The sequence below is a fragment of the Dipodomys ordii genome, unplaced genomic scaffold (assembly GCF_000151885.1).
Source record: "Dipodomys ordii isolate 6190 unplaced genomic scaffold, Dord_2.0 Scaffold10, whole genome shotgun sequence".
Classification (NCBI taxonomy): Eukaryota; Metazoa; Chordata; class Mammalia; order Rodentia; family Heteromyidae; genus Dipodomys; species Dipodomys ordii.
This window is the reverse complement of record NW_012267226.1, coordinates 13,856,972-13,882,963: the sequence shown is the minus strand read 5'-3', so window position 1 is coordinate 13,882,963 and position 25,992 is coordinate 13,856,972. Positions and strand designations below refer to the sequence as shown.

The 25,992-nt window shown below is 42.5% G+C and overlaps 1 protein-coding gene across 1 annotated transcript; it reads right to left on the bottom strand.

Moving 5' to 3' along the window:
* Window positions 1–4,828: 4,828 nt before the first annotated feature.
* On the bottom strand, window positions 4,829–23,618 carry Acat1 (acetyl-CoA acetyltransferase 1). The gene is made up of 12 exons (XM_013009838.1): window positions 23,475–23,618; window positions 14,816–14,863; window positions 13,824–13,941; window positions 13,464–13,559; window positions 13,150–13,250; window positions 10,350–10,493; window positions 9,852–10,002; window positions 9,655–9,750; window positions 7,813–7,926; window positions 7,288–7,352; window positions 5,398–5,555; window positions 4,829–5,114 (listed from the first exon to the last, which is right to left on the bottom strand). Exons 1-12 carry the CDS (start codon window positions 23,544–23,546, stop codon window positions 4,994–4,996), a joined length of 1,284 nt encoding a protein of 427 aa, XP_012865292.1. The 5' UTR covers window positions 23,547–23,618; the 3' UTR covers window positions 4,829–4,993.
* Between the last annotated feature and the right edge of the window lie 2,374 nt (window positions 23,619–25,992).

The following is a 25,992-nucleotide window of genomic DNA, read 5'->3' as shown; positions in this document are numbered from 1 at the left end:
AGCTACAATAAACTAAAATAGTGACGAGCCATTTTGTAAATGAACGTTTATATATCCCACTAGGTACTTAGGAGACAGACACTTTAGAGAGTAGAATTACCAGAGGAAGAAGCGTACAGTTTGGCTAAATTCTGCCAAAAAGTTTTCATCAGTTTACAGCAAAATGCCATTTCCTTTGTAAAATACACTTTTTCCTTGACACAGGAAATTGATTCAAATACATGGCTTCTTTCTAAGCTTTTACTATGGTTGTTAAAACTAGAAGTGCTCATAATCCATGTATAATTTTTTTGCTACCTCATGTGAAGAAATGATTAAATTATACTTTTTCCCTAACTAACCATATGGCACAATTTGTTAATTAATAAGCTTCGGTGATTTATAATCTTCCTCATGATTCTAAAATTCAAAAGGTTTTTTCCTTTAAATTTAACATAAAATTCACTCTATAGTAACCTGACTTGAAATGACATGTTAAAGCCTTTTCCACTTTCCATATTCATATTTTGTTGTCTAAGTAGCAAGGGTTTGATTAGTGTTCTATTCTGAGGTATATGGTACATTGTATGACTTTTTAGAAACTCAGAATGTTCTGAATTATGAAAGCCAGCCAATTAAGTTTACACACTTAAGATATTTTGACACATAAAGTATTCTGGGTCATTTGTTAAATCGTCACAGTTTGATACCCATTATTATTATTATTATTACTGTTAATATTTTTTCAAATACTCACATCTTCTATAACTGATTAGCTGTAGAGTTAAACAAATTTTATAATTAAGTTTTTAGAATTAAATGTTCATATTTCAAATTTAAATTCTGTTGAAGTAATGATTTTAGAAGTACCCGCATGTAAGTTCTCTGATACTACAAGAAGCAATGTTAAGATCATGTAGTAGCAAAAGTTAGGTAGTTCTTCCATCCTCATGAGTCTCTTGCTAAACTGGCTGGATATTTTACATTTGCCATTTTTATTTTTGCAGTTAGGTGAGAATATTATTCCCATAATACAGATTTTTTTACAGAGGTATAGTATATAATACACCTCCCCAAACTGTTACACTCATACTCTTCAATGAATTTTTTTCATAAATGAACATTACATATAATCACCTAGGTCACCATAAAAATCCCTCACACTTCCTAATAAAGACCAGCCCGAAAGGTAATCCTCCTGACTTAGCACAATATAGACTAATTTAAGGATTCTTTTTCTTCGCTGTAATATATTCATGTGTGCATGTGTGTGAACTAGGTTGGACTCAGTCTGGGAACTCCCTGGCCCTTTTTGCTTAAATCTAGCACTCTACCACTTGAACCACAGCTCCACTTCTGGGTTTTAGTGGTTTATTGGAGAACAGTCTCAGACTTTTCTGGCTGGGCTGACTTTGAACTGTGGTTTTCAGATCTCAGCCTCCTGAGGTAATACATTCTTTGTAAGTTACTTAAGTGTAATGTTAACTTTAGTTTATAGTGTGTTTGTTGTGCAATTATGAGATTTGAATTCAGGGGCTTGTACTTGCTAGGCATTATTCATGGTGCTTTAAGAATTTACAGCAAAAATAGTTATACCTAGGACTGGAGGTGTGGCTCAAGCAGTGAAGTGCCTGACTAACAAACAAGAGTCCCAGAGTTTAGTGCCCAGCACAAAACAACAACAAAAAAACCTGTCTGTCCAATTTAATTAGGTGCTGTTCTAGCACTAAAGTATTTGAATTAGCTGTGCACCTGGGGGCTCACACCTGTAATCTAGCAACTCAGGAGGCTGATATCTGAGGATTGTGGTTCAATGCCAGTCTGGGCAGGAAAGTCCGTGAGACTCATCTCCAATTAACCACAAGAAAACCAGAAGTGGCGCTGTGGCTCAAGTGGTAGAGCACTAGTCTTCAGCTAAAGAGCTCAGGAACAGTGCCCAGACCTGGAGTTCAAGCCCCAAGACTGACAAAAGGTATTTGAGTTAAGCCTATGAATTTATTATTCTATTAGTCTTTCTAGTGTGTACTTGATGAACATAGTGAATAACTAAATTTGGCTTGTAGGGGCTGGGAAGGTGGCTTGATGGCAGAGTGCTTGCCTCACATGCACGAGGCCCTGGGTTGAATTCCTCAGCACCACATAAACAGAAAAGGCTGGAATTAGGTGCTGTGGCTCAAGTGGCAGAGCACTAGCCTCAGCTAAAGAGCTAAGAGACAGCGCCCAGGCCCAGAGTTCAAGCACCAGGATGGACCAAAAAAAAAAGATTAAATTTGGCTTGTGAAAGTTTGTTTGCTTCTAATAAGATTGTCTTTAAGACTGAAACTTTCTAGTTTTATCTGTATATTGGGAATAATAGTGTCTGCCTTACAGGATGTATGAAGTCAATACAGTAACTGAGCCTGTGTAGAATCAATCTGGGACAGGCTCTTAGAAGTCACTGCTCTTGCAGTTTTTTTTTTTCTTTTGCAACCTTCTGTTCCTTAAAACTGAGTTGTGTAAACCTATAGCCATTTGCTTACTTGATACTCCAAGTTTTTTCTCCCCGATTTCTTCCAGGCTGATTTATCTACTCAAACTTTGAGCTTTTTCAAACAAAGTCAAATAGGACATTTTTACTCATTTTTACATGAATTTTTTTTAGTTTAGATGAGATTTTTTTGACAGAAAAACCTCTTAACAGATGTGGGATTTGAGAAAAGGTGTCCTTGAACTTGTCATCCTCATGTGTCAGCCTGCCCTGCAAGTAGGGTTGTAAGCGTGAACTACCACGGGTGGTTTATACTTTGATGGTTTTTTAGGTTTTTGGTTTTGTTTTGACAGTACTGATTGAATTCCAGCTCTTGCTAAGTAGCTGCCCTACAACTTGAATCACGTTTCAGGTAAGGGCTCTCATTGTGTTCATAGATGATTAATCCTGTTAAAATTAATCTCAGACATAGTTTTTCTTTGTTTTGATTATGTCCAGTGCATATGCCATAACTTAATTTTGAATAATCTTTATATAAAACCGTTCTTTTTCTAGTTACAGAGATGAAGAGACAGTCTATAAATGATTGATAACCAGAATGCACAGGGAGTTTAAAGAAGTCCTAAAGAATGAACAATTGATAAGTGGGCAAATGAATTGAACACACACTTTTCAAGAGGTACAAATGGCCAACAAATACATGAAGAAATGCTCGGCATCTCTGGCTATAAAACAAACAAAATAATGGTGAGATTTCATCTCCATTCCAAATGACAAGAAGACAATCTCAACTAATGCTGACAAGGATTCAGGGGAGGCACCCTCATACTGCTGGTGGAAAGGTAAACTAATGGAGCCGCTACGGAGATCAGTAAGGTGGTTCCTCAAGAAAAAAACCTACCATGTGATCAGTAATACCACTCTTGGGCATATATGTGGAGGAATGTATGTCAAGTGAGGGAAACAGCCCAGATGCGCTACAACTGATTGAATTGAGAAAATGTGGAGCATTACTCATAAGGAACAATGAAGCTGGCCTTTAATGGGAAATGGATGGATCTGAAGACCATATTAGCCAAGGTAAGCCAGGTTTAGAAGAACAAAGATTGTGCATTTTCTCATGTGGATGGTAGACCTGAGAATAAACATAGTAAACATAACAAGGTTTCGTGTGTGTGTAAATTATATATACATAATATCTACACATTTATATATGTACACATTGACTTGAGATTAGAAGAATGGTCCAGGATCATACTACTGAAGTACATTGCATCTGTGAGTGGAGATAGTAAGTCCAAACCCATTAAGAGCTGTTGAACAATACGGGGACAGGTCAGGTCTGATTAGTACTATATGTGCATGTTGAAATACCACAGCAAATCCTTCTGAACAGGTACCATGTACTTTAAAAATGCACGTTAGGAAGATGAAACATGGCTTTTCTGGAGTGTGGGTGTTAGTGGGATGGAAGAGGCAAATAGGCTGAAGGAAGGTGAACAAACTACTATGTATATGTGTAGGAAATGGAACAGTGAAGCTTGAGATTGGCATGGGATTGACAGAGGAGGTAAATCTGTGGACATTACAAAATAAAATTCCCCTTGTACATTAAAAATACTCTTTTAAGCTGGGCTCTCGAGGCTCACGCCTGTAATCCTAGCTACTTAGGAGGCTGAGATCTGAGGATCATGGTTCAAAACCAGCCCGGGCAGGAAAGTCTGTGAAATTATTATCTCCAGTAAACCACCAGAAAACTGGAAGTGGCACTGTGGCTCAAGTGAGAGTACTCGCCTTGAACTGAAGAGCTGAGGGACAGCACCCAATCCCAGGGTTCAAGCCCCAAGACAAACAACAAAAACATCTTTTACAGGCAATGTGTCAGTCTCCATTTATCTCCACCATTGTCATTAATGAAAAGCTCAAGCCCCAGAACTTTGTTCTGCCTCTTGTTACCCCCACCCCTGAATGTTGAAGTTCTAAGGAATTTCCCCTAATCCAGACTGAGCATTTGGAATGCTGTTGTACACACTGGCTTGGCTTGACTAGCGATGTGTGCCATTGCTTATTTGCCCACAAGAGCTAGTTCTCACTTTAATGTCTGCAAGTCATAAAGACCTCTGAAACCATTTGGTTTAATCCTACCAAGGACTTCACATGTGACTTGAAATTTTCTCAACACAAATTTCATAAATATAAGCTAGACTCTTGGATGAAGTTATAAGTAATGGCCCTTGTCAAAAAAAAGTTGCTTACCCTTGCAAATAATTTAACATCTGTCACCTACAGAAATGATTCGTTCTCTCATAATTACATACTGGTATTTTATCTAGTATAGGTTCATTATGCACAAATATCTGATTTTTAAAGGATCAGAAAAACTCAAAACAGAAGAAAAAATTTATTTGTAATTTCAGTAACTTTCAGGATGGGATTCACTTTGTTTTTAAAAATATAGAAAATAATAAAAAATGAAATCATTATCAATACAAGCTACTAACCCAGCATGTCACTGATTTTACAAAGTTTTTCGTCACATAGGGTTGTCTACAGCTTCTCAATCAGTATAGCAGAAGCACCTCCTCCTCCATTGCAAATACTGGCAAGACCAAATTCTCCTTGCTTCAAGGCATGGACCAAATGAACAACAATCCGGGCTCCAGACATCCTAGGATTCAGAAAGCATTCGGTTCTTTAATGGCGAACAGAATTTATGGCTAACAATGAAATATTGCTAGTCCAAGCCAACTTCTTGAAAAAATTAGCCACTCCTTACAGCTCCATTAACTGCTTTTCTTCAATGTAGGAGATTTGTTTCAGGGTCATGGCTCTTCTAAAAGACTAAGCATAGATCTTTAGTTCTTTTTACTATAGGTATGATACTGAGATAGAAATGGTCTTTGCCTTAGCAAATTATCTAGCTGTTAACGTAGACATAATTATTTACCTACCCAATTGGATGCCCCAGAGAGACTGCTCCTCCATGAACATTCACTTTTGAGGGGTCCACATCTAGCATCTTAATGTTGGCTAGCACAACCACACTAAAGGCTTCATTTACTTCCCACATTGCAATATCTTCTTTTTTCAATCCTGCATCTTTAAGAACCTAAATTTTTTAAGAGACAAATGATATTCAAATAATTAGCACATTTTCATTGTTTTCTGGAGATCCTGCAGTGCTGGCTTCTATTCCCCTTGCATTAGTTATTTAAACATACATTTCTTTAGTTAAGATGTAGTTCACATTTATTATGCTAGTCCCTTGGGGAGGATTTCAGTCAACTGAGGCAAAAAAAAAAAAACCATTTGGGAGAACCCATCTCATGGAAAAAGTTTATCATGGCATCCTGTAACCCTCCAAATTATTGTGAAGTACATTGTGTGATCTGTGCTAATATTAGTAATTAACACTGAAGTAAAAGCCTGTGTTGCCCAAATCCCAGGCTATCAAGTGACTTCAGTAGTATCTGGCATTAGCACAATGAAACTGACATACCTTGTGAAAGTTCGGGCGTGGCAGCCCGTGCACGTGCCTATCACCTCAGGTACAGTGGGAAGCATAAATAGTCTATCTAGGCCATCCTGGCCAAAAAGCAAGACTATCTCAAAAATAGCCAGAGCAAAATAATGTCTGAAGGCACGGCCCAAATGGTAGCACAACTGCCTAGTGCACAGGGCCCTAAGTTCAAAACAAATTCTTGTCAAAATACAAAGATAAATGTAGATTTTTTTTTAATTTCAAAATCCTTTTATTTCCAGTTATTTTAGCTTCCCCCAATACCTGGTATAAAGGTTTCATAAGATGTTTGAGCAGTTCCTCACCATTTTTGTGCTAGTGGCTGTCTTTACATTAACTCCTTTAGGTAGTGCCCTTTAAAATTTTTCACCATACTGCTTTTTACTCTGCATTCTTTCTTTTTTTTTTGGGGGGGGGGAGGTCGTTTGTGGGACTTGAACTCTGGACATGGGTGCTATCCCTCAGCTCTTAAACTCAAGGCTTGCACTCTACCACTAAAGCCACAGGGCCACTTCTAGTTTTCTGGTAGTTTATCTGAGATAAGAGTCTCACAGACTTTCCTGCCTGGGCTTGTACCATGATCCTCAGATCTCACTCAGCCTCCTGAGTAGCTAGGATTACAGGCGTTGAGACACTGGGGCCCAGCTACTGCATTCACTTTCTATATTCCTGAGATCTGTTACCTCTATGCAGGCGTAGGGATGTGTGTGTGTGTGTGTGTCTGTATGTGTGTGTGTTACACTTTGCCACTGTTACTGATGCAGCTCTATTGTTACTTCCACCCATTCTTTTTCCTTCTGGTGCTGGTCTCAGAAGTCCAGTCTCAAGGTAAGGCCCTCTTGGAAGCGTGTAATTGTTGCAGACTTACATGATCTTAGCTAGAACCTTCCCAACTTCCTCAACACCTCCTATTATCCCTTGTACAGACTTGCCTCTGCCCTTCCGCACCATTGGGAATGTGTAGAGTTTTATTGTCTCAGATACTCCTTGCTCTAAATCCCTGCTGCTAGTAGTCTCTTTTCAGGATGGAGATGCCTCTGGGAGTTTTCTGTTGGGGACCATTTTCATTCCTTTGTCACAGTGACTTTTCCTGTGTGCTTTCTGTTCCAGTGTGTGCATTCAGTATCACTTTCAAGCACTTCAGTTAGATACTGTTTATCTACTCTTTAGTGTAGATAAACAGAGCAGGTTGCTCTGTTCTGTTGAATTCTTACTGCTTTCAGGAGTGGCAACATTTGAAATCAAGCTATCTCCTTTGCAAACTGCAATAAAACCAAACCAGAGGGCCAATGGATGGATGCAGGCGCTCACTTTTTCTCACCTTAGGGACGGCGTAGGCAGGTGCAACTGGGAAGTCAATAGGGTCTACAGCAGCATCAGCAAATGCTGCACAAAAGAATAGTGTTAAAGCATTGTACCAGCACCCATAACCTTACTTGTAACTTGTATAAAATACATAAAAGCCTATCAAGCTTTATTGCATGCTTTTATTTCGGACCCCTCTCTAATTCTACTTAGATTCTAAAGGCAAAAACAGGCTTGTCTTCAGCTACAGAATCAGTAAGTACTGAGCATGTAAGGGTTTTTTGTTTTGGGTTTTTTTTTTTGCTATATTTTTAGGCTTCTACTCCCATACTCTAGCTGACTGCCTCTCTAGGCAAAACCATGGACCTTCTCTCCTACTCATGTAAAGTAGAAAACACGCTTTGTTTTAAGTCATAATCTATGTCTTAACAGCTGTTCGAGTATCAGTAAAATTCTGCCCCAAAGTAAAACCTGGAGACAGGAGAAGCGATTCCTTCTCCAGGTAGAAGTCTAGGAACAACCCAGGTCAGGATGCCCCTACCTCTTATTCGAGCCAGCGGCTTAGCATTGAGCCTCTTAGCAGCATCTGCCGTCATCAGGACCACAGCAGCAGCTCCGTCATTCAGGGTGCTGGCGTTGGCAGCTGTCACTGTGCCTGAAAACAGTGGCATGGGGGGGGGGGGGAGGGGGAATCAACAGGGCTCCATACTGGATTCATCTGGTTCAACTTAGCAAATACCTGAGCATTGTCTGGGTTACCAAGTGTATGACAACTATGGATGGACATGGTTCTTGCCCTGGGGGTGTATCAAAGTACTACACAGTGTAAGAGGGCCTTATGTTTAGCAGCGATTTTGTCAAAGTTGGCTCAGACACACATGCATTATGGCATGAGGGAGAGCTGAGCACTGTCCCTCAGCTCTTCAGCTCAAGGCTAGTGCTCTACCACTTGAGCCACAGCGCCACTTCCAGCTTTCTGGTGGTTAATTAGAGCTAAGAGTCTCACAGACTTTCCTGCCCAAGATGGCTATGAACCATGATCCTCAGATCTCAGCCTCTGGAGTAGCTAGGATTACAGGCATGAGCCCCCAAAACCCAGCCCAGTAACCTTTTTATTTCCCTCATTTCTTCAGTTAACCCAGTAGTCTTTCAACAATTGGTTGTCTGCATATTTTCTGTAGTATATGTTGTTTGAATTCTAGTCTAATTCCACTATAGTCAGAGAAGTTATTTCAATTTTCTTATATTTGCTAAGATTTTCTTTGTGTCTTAAAATAGGATATTTTGTAAGAAGTTCTGGAAGTTCGGGCTGGGATGTAGCTCAGTGGCAAAGCGCTTGCCTAGCAAGCGCAACGTCCTGGGTTCGATCCCCAGTACCAAAAAAGAAAAGACAAAAAAAAAAAAATACAGTTAAAAAAAAAGAAGTTCTGGAAGTTACTGAGAAGACTGTATTGTAAAGTTCTAGGTAAAATACTTTTTGGATGCCAATCCATTTAGTGTATGAAGCATACTTTTAAGAATTTTATAATACATCATTAAGTTCTTATTTTTTAAAAACTAAGTAATAGACTGACATTAAAATTATTAAAACATACTCTTGCAATAAAAATTTTATATGATGCTAAAAACAATAAAGATTGGCCTACCCTACACTTGAATTTGAAAAGTGGAAAGAACTTCAGATTACCAAAACTCTCTACAGATAATGAAGGTAAAAATAACCTCTATATAGCCCAGTAAACAGAAGTTGTATTGCTCCTTGGATTTCCCAACAGTTGATTTAGAAATTTAGGGCTAGGGGTTTAACTCAAAGGTAGAGTATTTGCCTAACCTATGTGAGGCCTCAGGTCTCATCTCCAGCACCCTTCCTCACATAAAGATATTTAGAACATTTACATCCCATTTGTGTACACCGTCAACAGTTATTGAGGAATTACTACTATGCCAGGCCCTAGCTATCATCCTAGTCATTAATAGGGACTTAGAGGGCTGAGAATGTGGCTTAGTGGTAGAGGGCTTGCCTAGCATGCATGAAGCCCTGGGTTTGATTCCTCAGTACCACATAAACAAAAAGCTAGAAGTGGTGCTGTGGCTCAAGTGGTAGAGTACTAGCCTTGAGCAAAAGAAGCTCAAGAACAGTGCCCAGGCCTGAGTTCAAACCACAGGACTGGCAAAGATGACTTCCATACAAACCCAACTTTCAGTTACCCATACTTGGATATGACCTGCATGTGAAAAATAATCCTAATATTTTGTTAGTTTCATTTGAGTTTGAGATAATATACAGATGTTCTGTACAGTTACTTTTTTAGCCCTTAGGCAAGTCCAAGAACAAATACAGTATATTAACTCAATTTATTCTATCTGATAGCTTCCTACTTACCATTTTCTTTTTGGAAAACTGTCTTCAGTTTTGGAACTTTACTAAAGTCAACCCGCTTATATTCTTCATCTTCTTTTACCACTATGTCTGGTTTACCTAAAATTTAAATGTAAAACCAGCATAAACTCAGCAAAAATCATTCAGTCAAAACAAGAGGGAAAGGATTTAAAAAATAAGTACTTTGCAGCATGGTCTACCTTTAACTGTCACTGTGACGGGTGCGATTTCACTTCCAAACTTCCCACCTTCCCACGCTGCTTGACTTCGCTTGTAGGAGCTGATGGCGTACGCATCCTGTTCTTCTCGGGAAATGCTCAGCTTCTTTGCAGTATTCTCAGCACAATTGCCCTGATCGATTTGAGATGTTTTTATAAACCAGTCAAGTTTACATAATTTGGTAAACTGGCAGTTAATTTTAGTTTCTTAACCTTCTTCTCTCTCTTATATACTAACTAGATAACTTCTCGTGCCTTACCTTCAAATATTGGCTATTTTAGGAGTCAGATAGTGCCCTGTTCAAGTGAGGGGCAATTTTTTCAACATCTGAGCTATGCTGATACAATAGACAGAAAAAAATATTTCCCTAACATGAAAGGCTAACGCCAACCACTCTGTATTTAATTCAGTTTCTAAAATATATTAAGAAAAATCAAGTATGTATTAGATGGCACCCCCTATTAAAAAACAGCATTTACCATGTGAATTTTATTGTAGACATCAGTTAGCCCATCTTTCACAATCAGATCTTCAAGTTTCACACCTCCGTAGGGTGTGGCTCCGCGAGGCATCACGTATGGAACGGTGGACATGCTCTCCATGCCCCCGGCCACCATCACGTCCTGCTCAGCAACACAAGATGGCATCAGTTCAAGGGTTTGCAAACACACTCTAGTCTTTACATAGCTAGCATTAGAACTCAAGTTGCATTGGCTAGACCAATGCCAAGTCTTATTCCTTGACCCTGACAAATGGTACAAAATGTGTAATGAGAATTAAGATTATAATAAGCAGACTATTAAAAATGAAAAAAAATCTTCATGTAAGATCATAATCTTGTGTTTCATTGATACTGCTAAAAATGTAACATCTTCTCAAAGATGAGAAGAACTCAGTTCACGGAAATAATGCTGCTTTCTTGACTGAAATACTCTTCCTGGAAAGGTGTAGTCATTTTCCACTTGACCTTGTGATGTGCAACCTTTTCTCTACCAAACACCATCTCCACTCATCTGAGTCCTTCTGGCTAGAATTCATCATTGTACACTTTCCAAGAACTCAGGAACTTAGTGTTTAAAAAAAAAAAAATCTGCCAGGCGCCGATGGCTCACACCTATAATCCTAACTACTCAGGAGACTGAGATCTAAGGATCGCGGTTCAAAGCCAACACGGGCAGGAAAGTCCGTGAAACTCTTATCTCCAATAAACCACCAGAAAACCGGAAGTGGCGCTGTAGATCAAGTGGTAGAGTGCTCGCCTTGAGCTGCAGAGCTGGGGGACAGTGCCCAGGCCCAGAATTCAGGCCCCACAACCAACAACAACAAAAAACAAACTATGCATGTGCACCTATTTCTACACCTTTTTGGAATCATTTCCTAGTTACTATAAGTGCTCTTAATTAATAAATGTCTGTGACATAGCTCTGAGTGCATGCCAAGACTAGGCTCCTTGGGGCCCTGGCACTCAGATTTGATACTTAAACTTTTCTTAAAGTCAATGAAAGAAATTCACTTTCATTATAAATTTATAACAAATTATGTTATATAATTTATAACAAATTTCTAAATACAAAACATTCATGTATACAAAATTGAAATCAATTCTCAGAATCTTTTTTTTGGGGGGTCCGGTCGTGGGGTCTGAACTCTGGGCTGGGCGCTGTCCCTCAGCTTTTCAGCTCAAGGCTAGCGCTCTACCACTTGAGCCACAGTGCCACTCCCAGCTTTTTTTTTTTCTTTTTGCTTATGTGGTGCTGAAGAATCGAATCCAGGGCCTCATGCATGCAAGGCAAGCGCTCTACCACTGAGCCACCTTCCCAGCCCAATTCTCAGAATCTTTCATCAAAAAGACAAGTAGAAGTATGTCACTGTTGTACAAATATTTGCTCAAGAACCACAATCAACCAAGATGTCACTTCATTTTGGAACATTTAAACAAGCCCTTACCATTTGTTGGTGAAGAAGTAGACAAATGGGCTCACACAACTTTTGAAAAGCAGAACCAGTACAACTTCATAAAAAGCATTAGAAAATATGGGAATTTTTGAATCCTCCCACCAAGCTACTCCTAGAAATTTCCCCTACAGACATGATAAGGATGTTCAATCACCATTCTAGAGACTCACTATAGGTACTCAGCTAATAAAGGGCAGAACTAAGATTTGAAGTTAGTACTTAGGAGTCAGATCCACAACAACAGCCTGTGTGTGTGTGTGCAGCAATATTTAACACTGAACAACAGGAGCCCATCTGGATATATCCAGGGACATACAGAATGTCACTCATCTCAATAGACTACAGTTCCTGGTGCTAACTCATCAAGACATTAAGTGGGACCCAGAGGTTTGACAACTTGAAAGTTCCTCTGCTTTCCAGTGGCAGGACATTCAGCCTGCTGATACTGAGGTGCTGGGAGAGGGAGAGGGAGAGCTGGATTACTACCTCTGTCCCATTTGAGCTTTTAGCATGTGGAGTCAGTGCTTTTAGAGTGCAGTAGCTCAGGGTATCACTCCATCCTCTTTTTCTCTCCTTTATGGCTGGCTTTCAAATTGCAAACAAAGCAGAGCAGGAGTGATAGCTTTGGCCACATATACGTATTTACATTCTTATGAGATAGTGCAAATACCTCACAATCCTGATAAGTTGGCATGCACTCAATAGAAGTAGATTTCTTTCTCATCCTGGTGCTAAAATTTTGTGTTTGTGGCTACCTTTAGCCTACTCTTCCTCATCTGGACATAAAGGTGTCAACATTAACTTAATCACCTAAAAAAAAACCTCAGAATAAGACTTCTCTTTTTTAGTAGTACCAGACATTGAACTCAGGGCTTCACGGTTACAAGGTATTCATTCTACCACTTGAGCCATGGCCTAGCCCTACAGTTTGTCTATATTTTGTTTTTGAGATAGGGATTCATTTACCTAGTCCAGGTTGGTCTTCTGCCTCCTAAGTATAGACCTGTACCATCTGAGTAAGTCTCTTTAGAGTTATACAATACCTTAGCAAAAACTACTCATTTAAGTTTTTGTTTGTTTTTGTCAGTTGTGAGGCTTGAACTCTGGGCCTGGGCGCCGTCCCTCAGCTCTTCAGCTCAAGGCTAGCGCTCTACCACTTGAGCCACAGCGCCACTTCTGGCTTTTTTTCTTTTTGCTTATATGGTGCTGAGGAATCGAACCCAGGGCCTCAAGCATGCAAGGCAAGCGCTCTACCACTGAGCCACCTTCTCAGCCCTACATTTTACTTTAATTAGTATAGTAGATGAAGAATATGCTTCTCACCTGGTGTCCACACATAAGATTTTGAGAGGCCAACATGATGGCCTTCATTCCTGACGCACAAACCTTGTTGACAGTGGTGCATGGCGTAGAAATTGGCAAGCCTGAAACCAATGTGAAGTCAGATTTTTGAACAGATACTCCCAAAGCACAGCAACAGAATTTGCAGTGACAGAAAAGAGCATGTTACTGTAATTTGCAAATTTTCTCCTGTCTGTGGTTAATCAGTGTTGCACATTTACAATTTTATTTAATCTCAAATGGCTTCATCTTGACACGAACAATGGAAGTATGAAAGGAGCAATGTGTTAGGGTACCTGCACCCAGTACTGCTTGTCGGGCAGGGGCTTGTCCTTGACCGCTTTGTATTACATTTCCCATGTAGGCCTCTTTCACTTCTTCCTTTGGGATCCCTACAAACACCAAAAGGGTATTTCACTATTTTTGCTCTGTTTAATAATTAATGATAACAAACTGCATGACATTACATAGTCGGAATGATTACAGGGGGGAGAGATGCTGGGGCTGGAACTTAAGGCCTTGTGCTTATTAAACAGGTACCCTACCACTGAACGGAAAGAATTCAGAAATTAGCATTATATCACTTCGAGAAGATATATACAGTCAGTATGAGATAATAGTGCCCCTTTAACAGAAAAGGCAAAGCAAGCACTGACCTGCCTTTTCAACCGCTTCCTTGATTGCAACAGAACCAAGCTTGGTGGCCGACAGAGAGGAAAGGCTGCCTAGAAAGGATCCAATGGGTGTTCTGGTAGCACTGACTATAACTACTTCCTGGCAAGACACAAGATGGTCAGAAGTGCTAGAGGACACCCAACAGCTTTCATTACATCAGCATATTTCATATATGGTCCTATAAAAAAACGTTATTTCCATAAATAATTGTCATCAATAATTCAACAAGATTTGAACAGCTTTAAAACATGTCAGTGCTGTGTGATGTAAGACCTAATAGAAAAGACAAGGTCTAGGTACAGCGCAGTGGTAGAGTTCATGCATAGCAAGACTAAGTTTGATGGTCAATACTACAAACCAGAAAAGAAAACCTAGACAAATGAACTCTATATAAAGATCAGCTCTCTTCAGCAGGTTGAGGTCAGAAGGTAAGAACCTTAAGTTTTAATTCTATTACTCAGTCCGGAAATTTAAGAAGTGGGGGCTGGGAATGTGGCTTAGTGGTAGAATAGTTGCCTTGCATGCATGAAGCCCTGGGTTTGATTCCTCAGTACCACATAAACAGAAAAAAAAAAAGCCAGAAGTGGCACTGTGGCTCAATTGGTAGAGGCTCAAGGACAGGCCCTGAGTTCAAGCCCCAGGACCAGCAAAAAAAAGAAATTTAAGAAATGCTCACTTTACCTTTGCTGATTACATAACAAACAACCCAACCAAAACCTCTGCTACTGAAGGGAACTCTGGGCTAGAAATGGAGATGCATATGCAAGATGGGACACAGCCGAAGACCACATTTCCTAGTGAGACAGTAAGGAAAATGCTATAAAAAGATTAATGTAGGAGCTTTAGGTATGAATAGCTAGCTTTGCTAACCATTGTGTAAATTATGTGTTAACCTTCAAATACTCCCAAGGTATAAATACACATTTGCTTGTAAATTCTTGAAATTTCAAGGCACAATTAAATGGGTACTTACATTTAAAGTAGGTTTTGATACATAGTTGCGCTCTGTGTATCTTATTTCCTGTAAGAGAAATAGGTGTTATAATGTAATATCAATATAATTTTATACTTGTCAGTAATGGATTATGGCAACTTCTTCCTGCATTTTTTTAGGCTCTGTTTCCAAGTTTTCTAGTGTCTACATATAAATTAAACCTCTGTAGATCAGAAAGAAATGACTTACAAAGGAGGAGGCTGCAATGCTTGATAAGAAATGTATGCATTATCCTGCCCATGTAATTGTAACCCCTCTGTACAGTGTGTTCACAAAAAAAATAAAATAGTAACAAAAAGAACACACAAAAAAACAAAAAAAAGAAATGACTTAAAAACATTACTTTTTGGCTTAATTGTTCAATGGAAATGAACATTTTAACTTGTTTAATGAGTTTATCACTTTAGAATTTGACTTTTTAGGGCTGGGAAGGTGGCTCAGTGGTAGAGCGCTTGCCTTCCATGCCTGAGGCCCTGGGTTCGATTCCTCAGCACCACATAAGCAAAAAGAAAAAAGCTGGAAGTGGCGCTGTAGCTCAAGTGGTAGAGCACTAGCCTTGAGCTGAAGAGCTGAGGGACAGCGCCCCAGGCCCAGAGTTCAGGCCCCATGACCAGACCCCCCCCCCAAAAAAAAAAGAAAGAAAGAAAAAATTTGTCTTTTTAAGAGCTGGGAAGGTGGCTCAGTGGTAGAGCACTTGCTTTGCATGCCTGAGGACCTGGGTTCGGTTACTCAGCACCACATAAGCAGAAAAAGCTGGAAGTGGCGCTGTGGCTCAAGTTGGTAGAGCACTAGCCTTGAGTTGAAGAGCTGAGGGACAGCACTAAGGCCAAGAGTTCAAGCCCCATGACCGACTCAAAAAAAAAGTCTTTACTTCCTAAAATATAGTTTCCTTATGTGGCTGGTGGGTTTTTGTTTTGTTCGTGACACAGGGTCTCATTAGGTCACCTGGGCTGGCCTGCAACTTGCTCCATGGCCCAGGTCAGCCAGGAACTCACGATCCTCCTTACTTTACCTGAGGAAAATGTGGTTGAATTCAAAGTTCTAAATTACAGGATCTTAGAGTCTCCCAGAAAATATTATCTCCGTTTAAAAAATATTTTTAAGTAAAAACCTGCTATTTCTCCCCATCAACAAAGAAAGAAGTCAGCCCACATAATCCTAGCTTCTCAAGCAGCTGAGATCCGAGGAATGCGGTTTGAAGCCCGCCTGAGTAGACAAATCTAAGAGACTCTTATTCCTAATCAGCGAGAAGCCAGAAGTAAAGGTGCAGTTCAGTGGTAGAAAACAGCCTTGAGCAGAAAATCCAAGTGAGAACTGAACAGGAGGTCCTGAGTTCAAGCCCTGCTACAGTCACACACAAATGGAAGAGAAAGAAGAGGACAGGGCGAGAAAGAGGGAGGGGGAGGGAGGGAGGGAGGGAGGGAGAGAGAAAGAAGCTTAGCACATGCAGGAGTATCATCTCCAACAGAAGCAGGAAGAATAAACAGTTCTTTCCGTGGTGTTATTTGGAACAAAGGCCAAGAGACATTCTGAAAATGTAGGGTAAAGTTCAGAGACTGAGGTGATGTGAAACTGGACTGTTTACACTGAACAAAGTACAGGTAAGTTTCTATGATGATGTCAGAAAGCATGCAAACACTCAAAAGCAGCAGCTTGTGCAGTCAGAAACTAAGTAGATTGCACAAGTAAGTGAGGAACGAGAACAGCCACATGAGGGCAGCATCCAAGGCAATCTTTCCAACGCTAGTATGAAGAAATAAAGGTAAGTCGATCTTGATATGGTTACTGTTTAATGTCCTCTTCACAGTTGTGCATCCTCTTCCAGAGATCTTCAGAGTCTGGGGTTCCGCTGAAGTGCCTCAGACCGGCAGAAGTTCCACATACATTCAAATTTCATGTTAACCCAACATCTGCTATTTGTTGCTGTTACACTAACCTGTGTTCCTTCAGACTCTGAACAGAAACTAAACCTGTATCTGTATTACTTCAAGCTGGTCATTAGATTAGGAAAACGTGTATTTGTTTCCCCTCAGCTTCCCATATCCACTCAAGTGACTGTATGTACTACTGGCCAGTAGACCTACGTGTGCACACGTGGGCAAGGCACGTCTGCTCAGTAGATGGACTCCTCGGGCTGGGAATGGGGCTCAGTGGTAGAGTGCTTGCTAGCATGCATGAAGCCCTGGGTTTGATTCCTCAGTACCACATACACAGAAAAAAGCCAGAAGTGGAGCTGTGGCTCAAGTGGTAGGGCACTAGCCTTGAGCAAAAGAAGCTCAGGGGCAACGCCCAGGCCCCTGAGTTCAAGCCCCATGGCTGACAAAAAAAAAAGTAGAAGAAAGAAGTACACCCTTTAGCTGAGCACTGGTGGCTCACCTGCAACCCTAGCTACTCAGGAGACTGAGATCAGAGGATCCGGGTTCAAAGCTAGCAGAGGCAGGAGAGCCTGGGAGACTTATCTCCAATTAACCACCAGAAAACCAGAAGTGAAGCACCAGAAGTGGTAGAGTGCTAGCCTTGAGTAAATAAGCCCAAGGACAACACAAAGCCTGAATTCAAACTCCACAACCAACAACAAAAAACAATCTTCTTTAATTATCTGTGATCTAATTTGAATATAAAATTCTTACATGGTAGGGCACCAGTGTCTCACACCTATAGTCCTAACTATTCAGAAGGTTGAGATCTGAGAATGAAGGCCCAAGCCAGCTAGGGCAGACAAATCCTCCGGTTTTGTTTTTGTTGTGGCTTTGTTTTGTTTTGCTGCGGACTGCTGGCCCATCTCCACTTCATTCTGTATCAGATCTGCAGTTGCCTTTGCGAAGAGGCACACCCGCAAGCATCCTCACTTCCCCTACCTCTTCCTCCCTTACACTTCTGGATCATTCTGTGAGCAAGCAAACAGACTGGGATTCCTCCCATCTGAAAACACTAAGCAAGTCAACATCTCTCGCACACTTGCACTGAACTTGAGCCGCCTCACTTAGCTCCAGCAAGTTGCCTATATTTCCTGTTTACTGTTCCGTCCACTTGGAAAGGGCTTCTGCCTGTCCCCTTGACCACAGCTGGCTCTGGACAAGGTCAGCAATGTATGGCAAAGGCAAATAAACACTTCACAGACCCTGAACCAGAGCCCTTAGGTTTGGAGATGTCTCTGAGGTATTAGTGTACACTGAAAACCATAGAGCCAGCTCCCAAAATAACACTGTTAAATGTTTGCCTATCTGTGCACAAACACAGGCACCATGTAAGCACATGCATAACCATAATATACATCTGTGTAAGAAATTTTTTCACACACACACATACACACAGCTACTTAGCCAACTAACTCCCGAGCCTCCACTGGGCTTCTACGCTGAAATTTAGGAACTTAAGACAACTGCTCTTTTTCCTCAGAGTAGTACATTGTCACTATTTGTTTATATCCTTCGCTGCCTAAGAATGTGGATGGTGACAATTTGTGTGTGCACCAGTACTGAGGCTTGAAATCAGGGCCTTAAACTGTTGCTTGGCTTTTTTGTTCATAGATGATGTTCTATCATTTGAACTATACCTCAAATATAACATTCTGCTGATGGAGTTTCACCAACTTTTCTGCCCAGGCTGGCTTCCAACTGAGATCCCTAATTATTTAGGATTACATGCACTAGCCACTAGTGCCCAGTTGGTGACGTGTGTGTGTGTGTGTGTGTCCTAGGGCTTGAACTCAGAGCCTGAAGCACTATCCTTGAGCTTTTATGCTTAAGGCTATAGCATTCTACTACTTGAGCCATAGCTCCTCCACCTCTGGCTTTTTTGGCACTTATCTGGATATGAGTTTCATAAGACTTTCCTACCTGGGCTGACTGGGAACCACAGTTCTCAGAGCTCAGCCTCCTGAGTAGCTAGGATTACAGGTGTGAGCCACTGGTATCTGGCATATGAAAAAAAATTCAGCTGACTGAAATCCTAGCTACTTGGAGGCTGAGATTTGAAGATCACAGTCTGAAGCTAGCCCAGACAGGAAAGTCTGTGAGACTCATCTCCAAGTAACCACTAGAAAACCGGAAGTGGAGCTGTGGCACAGCTCTAGCCTTGAGCAAAAGCCAAGGAATGGAGATTAACAAAACAACAACAACAAACATAACATTTGTGAAAATTACTGAAAATTAGTCCAACAAATTAGAAAATGAACCATTATCTAGAAAGTATTTGGGGAAAGCAAATCATTTCTAAACTTTTCAACTAAAGAGGACTTGGCAGTAACACTCAGATTACTTCATGTTTATGCATATTATCTGTACAAAGAAATAAGAATTTTTTTTCGTAAACCCATGACATCTCAAACCTATCTTCATGTCTTTATAAATGTCTCAAGTAATTATGCTCATCTTAACCAACATTTACATCTATGTTCATTTTATGTATTTTATAAAGTCCTTTTGTTAAAAATCTTGTGTAATCACTCTGCTATGTTAACTTCTGGCACTGTCTGGCAGACTGTTGAATTGTGTTAGTTTGAATTGTGTCTTCCCTAAAGGAAATGCTAACCCCATTTGGAAATGGGGTGTTTACAGAGGTTAAGATGAGGTCATTACAGTGGACTCTATTCCAACCTGATAGGTGTCCTTATAAAAAGGGAAAATTTGGGGTTGGAGGTATGGTTCAAGTGGTAGAGTACTATCTAAGCTAGCAAGCCAAATGAGTATAAGGCCCTAAATTCAAACTCAAGCATGCCATCAAAACAAAGAGGGGAGGAGACTGGACACAGAGACAGACTGAAACAAGAGAAAGGCACTACATGGAGATAGAGGACTCTAGAAAACTCTATGACATTTCTTTAAACTGACCATGTTGAAGATCACCCACATGTTCCCATAGTTCTCCATTCACCTCTTGTGTCTTTCTAAACACTAAACACTAAAAGAACCAGAACAGAGCTGGGAAGGTGGCTCAGTGGTAGAGTACTTGCCTTGCATGCATGAAGCCCTGGGTTTGATTCCTCAGCACCATATAAACACAAAAAGCCAGAAGTGGTGTTGTGGCTCAAGTGGTAGAGTGCTAAGCCTTGAGCAAAAGAAGCTCAGGGACAGTGCCCAGTCCCTGAGTTCAAACCCCAGGACTGGCAAAAAAAACCAACAACAAACAAATAGAAGGAGGACTGTGGAAATACTTGAGCGGCAGAGCTCCTGTGTAGCCTGCACAGGCCCTGGGCTGGAGCCCCAACAGAGGCACAAGGAAGAAAAGGACTGGAATGCAACAGGATCAAAGCACAGAAGAGGAGCTAGAAATGGTGTCAGATACAGAGTAAAGGTCAGGAAAAAAAAAAAAAAACAGAAAACCCTAGGCACAAGCACATGTCTGCCTGCTTCTACCTCTCTCTCTCCTCTCCCACCCTCCCTCCCACCCCCCACCCCAATACACACAGCCAAGAAGACTATTACCCAACCAGGCTGGCATTTTCATTTTTGACTGTCAGCTTCCTTCACAACTGTAAAAAGTAAGTTTCTGCTGTTCTAAGCCACCACATAGTCAGGGGCATTTTGTTATGACAGCTCCCCCCAAAATAATGCACACTTTGACACAACCCATCCAGTCTCCTTGCCTGAAGTTATGCAAACACTGCACAGTCTGTTCCGGCTCTGCATTTCCTTCTATGGCCTCTCAATATAGATAGCAGCGAAGAGGCCAGGCATTGTGACAGGGGGAGATGGACTTCGAATGTGCACACAGTGAGCACCAAGCCCTATATTCTGGACCTTGGTCCAGAATCTCTGCTGTTACTGTGTGTGGGGAAGGAGTTGGGGGGGTGGGGAAGGAGGTTGTATGGTGGTAGCTCCAAGGAGGACACTTGTTCCTGCTAATGCCAGGCCAGTGATGATGAATGTGGGGATAAATAAACACTGATCTAAAGAAAAGAAGAAAGAAAATCCCCTGGTTCTTCCAGCTGAGTGGCTCAGAAAGTCACCTGCAGAGATTGAAGGTGAAAACAGGAGGGCATGATGGCACATACCTATAATCCCAGCACTCAAGAAGGCTGAGCAAAAGAACCAGAAACATGAGGCCAAGAAGCCTGGACTACATAGCAAACCCTGTCTTAACAAAAATAATTAATTCAAAAGAAAACCAGCCAGGCATCAGTGGCTCATGCCTGTATCCTAGCTACTCAGGAGGCTGAGATCTGAGGATCACAGTTCAAAGCCCAGCCAGCCCAGGCAGAAAAGTCTGTGAGACTCTTATCTCCAGTAAACTCAGAAAAAGCTGGAAGTGGTGGTGTAACACAAATGGTAGAGCACTAGCCTTGAACACAAAGAGGCTCAGGGACAGTGCCCAGGCCTTAAGTTCAAGCCTCACAGCCAACAAAAGAAAAAAAGAAGAAAATCCAATATATATCCTACAAAATAAAAAAGAGTGAGGGAAGAGGTAGGTAAAGGAGAGATGGATGAGAATGTTAAAAAAAAAAAAAGTGACGATCTAGATGCATTGTATTCACAAACTGCTTTGTTGAATGGCATCTCTTATGTACAATTACCTAAAGATAATAAAAATAAAATCAAAAAGAAGAAGAGGGGCTACCTCTTTGACCAGAGAGAAAAGTGATTGAAGCCAGAAAATAAAGAGGGCCCATCAAGGTTCCTTGACCATAGGAGATTGTACTTAAGGCAAAGAGAGAGATGGAGCCAGATGAGTTAATGGATGAGAGGGAAAGCTGCATTCAGGGAAACAGTACAAAAGACTGAACACCCTGCTAAAAACAACAACTTCCACGGTTAAGCAAACAATTGCTTAATTCAAGAAGTATCTACTACACGTGATTACTAGGTTCAACAAGATGAATGCAGGTGCCTGGCACTGGTGGCTCAGGCCTATAATCCTAGCTACTCAGAAGGCTGAGAACTAAGGGTCACAGTTCAAATACACCCCAGCCAGGAGAGTCTGTGAGGCTCTCATCTCCAATTAATCACCAAAATACTGGACGTGGAGCGGTGGTACAAAGGGGTAGAGCACTCACTAGCCTTGAGCAAAAGAACTCAGGGACAGTGCCCAGGCCCTGAGTTCAAGCCCCACCACCAACAAAAAGAAAAAAAAAAAAATGAGCTGGTGAAGAAACTGAAAGAACACTTCCCATCCCGAGCACCTAAGCAATGCCACCAACTATGTACCATCTAACCTGCAGGAAACAAAATAACTAAGAACAGAGGTCAGCAACAAAAAGGAAGCATACACTCAGGCTGCTAGGACCCAAAGCCAAGGACCCTAAAACAGGAAAGACAGGAAAGCCCAGGAGATACATATCTCCAATTAACTACCCCAAAAATGCCAGAAGTGGAGCTGTGGCTCAAGTGGTAGGCTTGTTTTCTCAAGTGCTAGCCTTGAGAAAACAAAAAAACAAAACCACCTTAGGGACAGTGCCCACACCCTGAGTTCAAGCCCCAGGACTGGCTCACACACCCAAAAAAGAAACTGTGCTTGAAACCAAGTATGAGGGCTCACACCTGTAATACCAGCTATGTGGGAGGAAAAAGGAAGGAGGATCTTCAGTTTGGGCAGAGACCCCATCTCTAAATAAAGCAAGAGGCTTGAGGGGAGTAGCTCAAGTGGTCCAGTGTTTTTGCCTTGCAAGGGAAGGTCTGGGCTCAATCCTCATGTCCTCTCTCCCCTCCAAAATAAGGGCTCCTTGGAGTGGCCTGGTGGGCATGTCTGTAATTGCTGCTACTCTGCAAGAGCATCAAGACTTTGAGGCTACTCTGAGCAATTTAGTGAGATCGGTCTCAAAATGAAAAGGGCTGGGAATGTTGCTCAGTGGGAATTTTGGGAGGCCCCAGGTTCAGTCACCAATGGGGGAGGGGAAGAGGGGGAGAACGTGGTGTTATAGAGTTCAAGGCCAGCCTGGCCACATTGCAAGACTCCAGAAACATGCATACATTATATATATGCAACAAAACCTCATCTTTCCTGGGAACACTTATCCTAGCTTATGGAATGAATTGTTGCCCAACTCTATAATGAAAAAAAAAAAAAAAAACAACACCAATTTCCGGACACCAGTGGCTCACGCCTGTCATCCTAACTACTCAGGAGACTGAGATCTGGAGGACTGCACTTGAAAGCCAGCTGGAACAGAAAAATCCATGTAACCTCATCTCCAATCAACGAGCAAAATGCATGAGACGTGCATGGCTGGAGTGTGCGAGGCCCTGAGTTCAAGCCCCAGTACAGGCACCAGTGAGGCGCACACGCACACCACCCCAGCTTTCCGTATACAACTAGTGTACAAGGGCGTCCCCTGCTAACTGTGCCCGGTAAGACGTCCTCACCGACCGCACGAACAAAGGCACCGACAACAAGGTGCACGCGATTTGGGGGAGGCCCGGGGAAAAGGTCACAGCAGAGGTGAACGGGGCCTGGCAAGGGCCGAGGCCGCAGCGGGCAGGTGAGGCTGGGCGAGCGCCAACCCGGGCCTTCGGCGCGCGCAGGTGCAGGCGCGTCCGGGGCGGCCCGAGCCGCAGGCCCCGGGCTCGCGGACGCGCAGGCCCCGGGAGCGTGCGGGGCCCGGGCGCGGAGCGACTTCGGGGCTCTCCCCGGGCCTAGGCGGAAGGCTGAGGGCGCCGCGGCAGAGGCCTCCGGAGCCCCGCCTGCGTCGAGCCCTGCTTACCTGCAGTGGCCTCCGAAGCAGAGCCCCGCACCCGCGGACACCGCCACGCAGAAAGACCGCCAGCGCCGCCATGGCTTCCCACAACAGCGGCGTCAAGGGCAAGGCCGGAGCTGCGCGCCCACGCGGCCTCCTACCGTAGACGACACCCAGCAAACCCGTCAGGTCCCGCCTCCCCCTCCCGCTCCTCCAATAGCAGCCGTGGTTGGGGGCGATTGGCCCGCAGCGGACGGAGGGGCGGGGCGTAGCGCGGAGTCGGACGAAGGTGGCAGCCCTGGTGTAAAATTGACCGCTGTAACCGCCGGGACTGGGAGCGGGGGGGGGGGGGGGGGGGGGCAGACACAGACAGACAGAGAGACCCACACAGCTCCTGACTTCATGGGTGTTTTCAGGGTTAAAGTGGGGGGGGGGGAGGGGGGGGGAGGCGGCGGGGGCACCCAAGGCAGAAAGCACGCGACACTCCACTGGCTCCAGGGAACACTGGTTTATGTGTCACCCGAGCCCCTCCTACGCCCAGCCTGCCTTTCTCCCTAAAACTCACGTACGAAGCAAATGCATGCATGTGCTTAAAAAAGAACCCCCTCGGCTTTTAACTTCGTATCCATGAAAGTCTGCAGAAAGAATAGGCCGGGCTGAGCCGGTGGCCCACGCCTGCAATCCCAGCTCCTCAGGAGGCTGGGATGCGAGGACAGCAGACTAAACCCAGCCCCGGCAGGAAGTCCACTGCACTCTAAGCTGCAATTACCCAGCAACTACCTGGATGGAACGGGAGCTGTGGCTCAAGTGGTGGACCGCTAAGGGACAGTGCCTCCTGTGCCCTGGGTTCAAGCCCCGGTATGGGGGAGAGGGAGGGAGGAAGATAAGGGAATATTGTTAAATAATGTTTAAAATAATGAATGTACAAACAACTCCATTAAGTGAGGTCGTGCTGCGCAGGAAGTGGCAGAGCTGGGGTCTGAAGCGGCATCGTGCAGCGCAGCTTTCTATGCCTTCTCCTCTAAAATAAACGTTATCTGTGACTATTCCCTCATCTGTGGAGCCATGATCAGCTTTGGACCTCCAGCAGAGGACAACAAAGCTGTGTGACTTTGCAACATCAATTTTTTATATAGGATATTTATAAGTATACAAAAATACATAGAACTATTATAATTCATGTCACATATTAACATAACTGAAGTATGATTTCTCAATATAGACTTACCGTTTGTATGTATAAATACGTAACTTTTAAAATACTTATTTGTTTTTTGGTGCTGATGCTTGACCTCAGGCCCTGATGTTATCCCTGTGCCTTTTCGCTCAAGCCTAGCACTCTACCATTAAAGCCACAACTCCCTTTCCATCCAGCTTCTTGGTGGTTAATTGGAGATGTTTCATAGACTTTCCTGCTCTGGCCGACTTTGAACCAAGATCCTCAGATCTGTCTCCTCAGTAGCTAGGAATATAGGTGTAAGCCACCAACACCCAGCTAAATCGTTATAATACGGCATGTTATGTATGTGTGTATGTGTATATATATATGTGCACATTTATATGTATATTCCTAATTGAAAAGGTTGAATTTTAAGATACATCTTGAAACCACTAGTCTGGCTTAATAAATGTTAATTGCCAGTGTTTTTGTTTGCTGACATAGGATCTTGCTACATAGCCTAGGCTGCCCTTCAAGTGGAAACCCCCTTCCTGCTTCAGCCTCCCAAGTGGTGGGATTATAGGTGTGCTTTACTCTATCTGGCACAAGATTGTCAGTTTTGACAGGCTGCCAAAGCTGGTGACTGGCACCAGTTCTATCAGGGCACCAAGGATAATGGCTAGGTTTGGAGACAAAACAGTAAAAGATAACTACTTATAATGGCTACTTTTGTGGTTAATATAGGCCAATTATGTAACAGGTTCATCGTCATAAGCCCCTCTGCATTAAGGAATGTCATTCTGATTAGGAGTCTCCATCACCACAGGCACTACCAGGAAATCCTGTCACTTGTTGGTCAGGAGAGCTTCATGACTTCTGAGGTATTTAGGAACATGTGAGGAAGAGCAATGAATTTACTTCCAGAGCTACCTCGGGCAAGAAGAATTTACTTCCAGAGCTACCACAGGCAAGATGAATTGACTTCCAGAGCTTCCACGGGCAAGGTGCTCTTTATAGCTTAACTCAAATTAAGAGTAAATAAGCATGGTGGTACAGGCATGTAATGCCAGCATTTAGGAGATTGAGGCAGGAAGATCATGAATTCTAGGCCAGCCTGGGCTATGGAACAGGACACTGTCTCAAAACAGAGAATCCTGAGTAACTGCACCACACCATTCTATCTTTGGGGCAGTTTAGATAACCCTAAATGTTAAATCTTATCTTCTGTATACATTTTGAAAGAATTAGAAATCATCACAGATGCACAGAATTTGGAGTTAGAGCAACTAGTTGAAGGAGTTAAATGTGAGATCACCAGTCTAGAAAACATGTGAGAAACACTTGTAAGTGGAACGGAATTGGGGGTCACAGGGTTTGTCCTGTGAT